The 6,000-nt window shown below is 52.5% G+C and overlaps 1 protein-coding gene across 1 annotated transcript in view; it reads right to left on the minus strand.

Annotated features, from left to right (window-relative positions):
* SDC2 (syndecan 2) overlaps nt 1–5,740 on the minus strand; it is a 121,855-nt gene extending 116,115 nt beyond the window's left edge. The window contains exon 1 of the mRNA XM_027561493.1: nt 5,172–5,740. Within this exon, the coding sequence (XP_027417294.1) occupies nt 5,172–5,231 (60 nt within the window). The 5' untranslated portion in view covers nt 5,232–5,740. The remainder of the gene's footprint in view (nt 1–5,171) is intronic.
* Nucleotides 5,741–6,000: the final 260 nt, after the last annotated feature.

Below are 6,000 nucleotides of genomic sequence, written 5' to 3' on the forward strand. Positions count from 1 at the left end.
TGTCCAAGTCCTAACAGGAAGTAAGCAACAAAGTACCAGCATCTCCCCATCCCAAGTCCTTTGTCTCTATCTTGGCCCTCAGGGTCACAGGTTCTTACTCAGGGGGAGCTTCAGAACTAATACAAAATAGCTTGTAAGAAGGGGTAAAGTGTGTGACTGGACCTGTGGTTACCAACTGTGGCTACTTTATTAGCATCATCTGAGATGCTTCATAAAAATACAGATTACCCACCCCCTTTTAGGCTTCTAATTGTTAGAAGGCCCTGAAATCTTTATTTTTTACATACGTTCAGTGATTCGGATTATCAGTCTGCCTTACTATTTACAGAAAGAGGAAAAAATATGGCTAGATCAATCATAAAAGGCTCCCTGGGAGCATGGATATGAATCAACAGAATTCAAAAGGAGAAACACTGAAGAGGTAGCCATGTCCAGGGAGCATTCATGAAGGTGAGGCCAGTGGCGAGGGTGGGGAGACGTGATGGAGAGTGATGGGGGCCGGGGTGGTGGCTAACTGTGCTGAGCGCTGTGCTAACTGGTTTCAGTCACGTCCGATTCTTTGCGACCCTATGGACTGTAGCCCACCAGGCTCTTCTGTCCATGGGATTTCCCAGGCAAGAATACTACAGTAGGTTGCCATGCCCTCCTCCAGGGGATCTTTCCAACCCAGGGATCGAACCCAGGTCTCTTATGTCTCCTGCATTGGCAGGCGGGTTCTTTACCACTAGTGCCACCTGGAAAGGCAGAGGTACTTAGACTCCATACCAGGGTAACAAGGGGAACACAAAGTGGCACAGGATAAATCAAAGAGCAGGTGTTATTTGATTTATCCTTTAAATAAATCCAACAGGATAAATGTTTGGGTCAGGAAGGGCGCTGACATGGCTGCTAACATGGGAAACATGCTGGCTTGTTCAGTTGCTAAGTCGTGTCTGACTCTTTGCGACCCTGGCTGTAGCCTGCCAGGCCCCTCTGTCCATGGGATTCTCCAGGCAAGAATGCTGAAGTGGGTTGCCATTTCCTCCTCCAGGGGATCTTCCTGACCCAGGGATTGAACTAGAGTCTCTTGCACTGGCAGGTGGATTCTTTACCCCTGAGCCACCAGGTCAGCTTTACATGTTGGCAAGGCCCCAACAAAGAAAAACGTGAAAAGGAATGCTACCTGGATCACCAACATATGAGCTCCAAGAAGACAGAGGGGCTGCCCAGTTTGCTCATGCCTTTACGCCAAACACTTGGTAGATGCTGAATAAATATCACGGAATGAACAACATGTCGGTGCATTCAGTGGTCAACTGGTCACAAAATCAACAACTATGAATACATCAGGGACCTGACTTCAAGATTCAAATCTGGAAGTCTAGAATTAAGATGAGGGTACTGGCAGAGGCGACTAAAAAAGAGTAGCTTGTTTTCTGCAAAAACAAGCCAGTTCTTCATTACTTCTTGCTTTTCTCTAAGACTTTATTTGGCTTCTGGTGCATGAAAGAATCAGGTGGTTCTGAAATACAGGAATGTACCTTCGACAGTGGCATGAACAGCAGGTCTTCTGTCTTAGGAAGAAGAAAACGATGGGCAAGATCTTCTGGTTTGATTTTTGGCAATGGAGGAGAGACAATCTCGTGAGAATCTAAACTCAGATGGCATTCCTCTTGTGACCCAAGATTCCTGCCAGCAGACAGGCCGATAGCACAGTGACTTAACCGGACTCCCTATAAACCTTAATGGCACAGCTGGCCAGGCTCTGTGTGGTTAGGTCAACCTTGGGCTTTGCCAACTTGAGTAGACTCCTGGCCCCAAGTTGGCTACTGAGGTCACTGGGGGGCTTCTGGAGACTTGAGGACTAGTTCTGCCCAGGAAAAAAAAAAAAAAAAACTAGATGATATTTTGATATCCTTTTCAAACTAGTGATTATTCAAGATGCCACGTGTGTAATCACGTTACTCAGTCCCTCAAACGGCAACCACCATCAAAATTACACGTTCCAGGTACCAGAAGTAGGAGTTGGAGGGTGTACTCAAATTCCTATGGACACCCATTCTTCCACAGGCCTGATCTTAATAAGATCTTTCCTTCCTAAGAGACATCTACCTACTGCTAAAATCCAACTAACAGAGAAAGAGCCCTTGTTCCTCTAAGATTCCCTAGCAAGTATAATTAGCTACATTACTAGAGCAGCCAAAATTTATTTTTTCAAGGAACTGCAAAAGGTTATATGGTTCCAATTTAATTTTTCCTTCGAATGCAAACTTTCCAATGCCTGCCTTTCATAATACATGAGAGGTAATGCATGGGTCCAAATGATTTGACAGTTTCTTTTAATTCACACACATCTAAGCATGGGTATAAAATTCCACTAGTTCAAAACACTTCCTTTTCTTAAATATATCTCCGGTTCAAATTACATGTTTATAGCAGTCTGCAATGTATTATTTCTAAACAATCATGTAAAAAATTAATAGAAAAACAGCAGCATATCACTACTGCCACACTCCGTCAGTCTTTCCCCTCGCATGGTCAGTGGGAAGTATAAATGCACGGTCATGACCAAGCTCTCCCTGCTGTCTCCAGCATGCAGAAACCAAGGGCCGCTGGTTCCTTTCCACAGACAGATAGCCTTGAGCCTTAGTTGCTGAGAATCTCCTTTTCTTTTCCCCTTGAACGTGGTATAAAACTCAAGAATGCACTAACTGCAGATACTTTTCCTTCCAATAAAAGAGAGGCTCTGAGTTCAGACAATCACTATTTCTGACTCCCCGGAAAACAGTTGCAGTTTTCCCATTAAAATGCAAAGTACTGGAAATAATGTACTAGAATGGCTAAAATGTTGAAAAATGAAGTCTTTCATTTATGCGGCTACACTTGAAACAAATAGAGACTGAAAAGTTATTTAAATGAACTACTGGCCTTCCTGGGCCTTGAAACAGCTGCTTTTGAGAAAAACTGCCTCCCTCACAAAGACTCTCTGCTACAGTCTTCATTCATGCTACAGTTGACATTTTAAAAATCTCTAATCACCCTTTTGAATGATATTCCAATTCCTGAAAATGGTATCTACCACAGTGAAACACCTTATTTGGAACACATCCAATTCTGGCTGGAAATGAGAAATACTAGAAACCCAAAGATACAGAGTTGGGGAAGGGGGGAGGGTGTCACGGGAGAAGACAGGTATAGTTCAGCCAAAAAGCTTCCTTATGAATCACTGCTGGATTTAAGAAAAAACCCAGGGAGATATTCTTCCTGTAGAATCCTCAAATAGTAACACTTTCTAGCAAATCTCCAAACAGGACTCAGCAAAAAGGGACCTCCTTAGCCCAGCACAGCTTTTTACGAAGGCTTCGCCAGAAAACCTTTAGATAGAGTTCTCCCTTTGCCCTGTTTTGCAACAAGATGAGCAATAATGATTTTCTGAAAGAAACAGAGAATGTCTCTTTTGGTGTGCAAAGAGCCAAAGTTCATAACTGGCTGGGAGATTACCAATCCCAACGGATAAAAACGATCGTATGCCAAAGAGAAATGCCGTTAAGGCTCGGAGCTCTACAGCCAGCAGGAGCACCCAAATTTTCATGTGTTCAGTTTACGCTCTCCAATCTCGCGTAACGTTTGGCGACCTGCTAGCACACCCAGAGCCCCTCCGCACTGATGATAAATGCCACATCGGCTGCTAGGTGCCAAAGAGGTTTCCCAATCCTAAATCGTATCAATTTAAAAGGGAAAAAAAGGAGGGGGCCGGGAGAGAAGGGAAGAATAACACGCCAAAGGCGAGGGGGGGTGGGGGAACCTCACAAAACCACCCCTAAAGATGACATGATTTGTCTTGGAAGGGACGGTCCGGTTTATTAGAAATGGACACGTTGCTAAGTAGCCAAGGGAGGAGGTATGCGGAGCAAGAGGAGGGTAGAAACAGCTGTCCTCCCTACCCGAGGCCCCGGACCGCGCTGAGGCTGCAGACGGGCTCGCGGGTTTTTCGGGGTTCCACCCAGCCGGACAAAGCTCGGGGCGCCCAGGTAGGGGCCGCCAGGCACAAGGGCAAGCCCAGGAGGCATTTCCCTGTAGAGGGCGCTCACTGGGCGTCATAGGGAAACCAGCTCCAACCCTCGAGCCAGAGGAGAGGAAACCCAGTTCCCAACACCAAGGCCGGGGAGGGAGGCTGGGTTGCCCGCAGCCGGGGCCGGAGAAGAGATTCCCCCGGGCCTGAGGGCACCCCGGCCGGGGTCCGCGAGAGCCAGCGCGGCAGGCTGGAAGCTTCAGGCTGCGAGCGGCCAGGCGACCCGAGGCCGAGCGCAGTGCCACCCGCACCGCCGTCTCGCCCAGCTGCCGCGCTCGAACGCGATCCGTAAGAGATGCCCTCCCGCCCCTGATGGCCCGCGAGTCCCCTGGACCCTCAAGCAGGACGGGTCGCCGGGACTGCGAGTCTAGGGTCCGCACCCCGGCATTTTCAGGTGCATTTTCCACGCACTCCCCCCGCCCCTCCCCAGCAGGACCCAGGATTGCGCGCCTCCGCGGGTCGCGTTACCCCGTAGTGTCTGCTCTCTCGCCGCAGCCACTGGGAACATCAAACAAAAGAACTTTTTTGCAAACTTTCCTCTCCGGACACTTTGTGGGTTTCTTAAAAAGCTTAGCCTCATCTTCCCAGAACCTGCATTCAATCCAGTAGGGAAGCTGGCGCGGGGGGCGGGAGTGGGGGGGGGGGCGCGGGGGGAGGGTGCACGGAGGAAGGGACCCCCAAAGTTTCCAGGCCGTCCCTTAGTCTCGGGGAGCGCGCGGGGGGGACCAGTTCCTTCGAAGCCCTATGCATGCTTCCTCTCGTCCCCCTTCCCCATCGGTCCTTCTCGGCCACGCAGCAAGACCCGCGGGAGGGTGAATAAGTTGGGAACCTCTTCAGCGGCCTCCGCGGTTCGACAAAACGGCAATACCTTCGCTCTCATCCCGGGGGACCTCAGGGTAACTTCGGCGAGAGGCGCTTTTCTGTGGGAAGGGAAAGGGGAGAAGGCGTGGAGCGCATTTGTCCCTTAGATCCCCGGGGGATCCCCAGCGATACGTCTGGCAGCGGGGGGCTAGAGGGGCATCCCCCAGGGGGCGCTCCCCAATTCCCCGCGGGGTCTGCGGACTCGGCTTGGCTTCCGCACCCTAAAAGGCGCGCGCGTCCCCCGCCCGACCCAACTCACCGACTCGGCGGACACGCAGGCCACCAAGACCCAGGTGAGCAGGATCCAAGCGCGCCGCATATTCCTCCGGGACCGGTGGCTCCCAGCCGCCCGCTTGCAACAAGGGAGAACACGAAGCTTCTCGCCCAGCGCCCGGCGCTGCTCGCGCAGAACGATCCGGAGCAGAGCTGCCGCAGCGATCGCTGTTCGGGGGGCTCGAGGGGACTCGGGGGGCTCCGGGCTCCGGAGCGCCCGCTTCCTCCGGCTGCGCCCCGGGACCGCGGCGCCTTCTCACTTGTTGGCTCCTCCACTCCCGAGGCCGGATTGTGGCTCCGGGCGGGGGAGGCGGCTCGGAGGATCTTGTTGCTCTGCTGTGGTTTTACTCCTCCGCGGACTCCTTCCCTGTGTCGCTGCTCCGTTTCTGATTTTTTTGAGGAATAAATTAGATGGCTTCGAATGTAGCTGCAGCTGAAGTTTGGGGGCAGAGCGGCGGGGGCGCGCGATCCGCGCGGCTGGAGCTCCCGGAGTATCTGGAGAGTAGCGCGTCCGAGCCGGGCTAGTGGCTCCGCCGCGGCGCCCCTCCTCCGCCTCCTCCTCCTCCCGCGCCGCCGCCTCCCTCCCCGGGTCCTCCTCCTCCTCCGCTCCCTCCCTCCTCCTCCTCTCCCTCTCCCTCCCTCTTCCCTCCCCAGCCGGCTTCTCCGGACTCCTCCGGGCCGCCCGAGGAGAGGAGGCGGCAGTGTGACTCCCAGCGAAACCCGGGAGAAATTCCTCCAGGATTACGCCCGGATTGGCAGCTCCGGGGACCAGTGGCCACAGGCGGCTCCGCGCCGCGGCTGCGCTGGGTCCGCTC

This window comes from Bos indicus x Bos taurus, chromosome 14 (assembly GCF_003369695.1).
Source record: "Bos indicus x Bos taurus breed Angus x Brahman F1 hybrid chromosome 14, Bos_hybrid_MaternalHap_v2.0, whole genome shotgun sequence".
Lineage (NCBI taxonomy): Eukaryota > Metazoa > Chordata > Mammalia > Artiodactyla > Bovidae > Bos > Bos indicus x Bos taurus.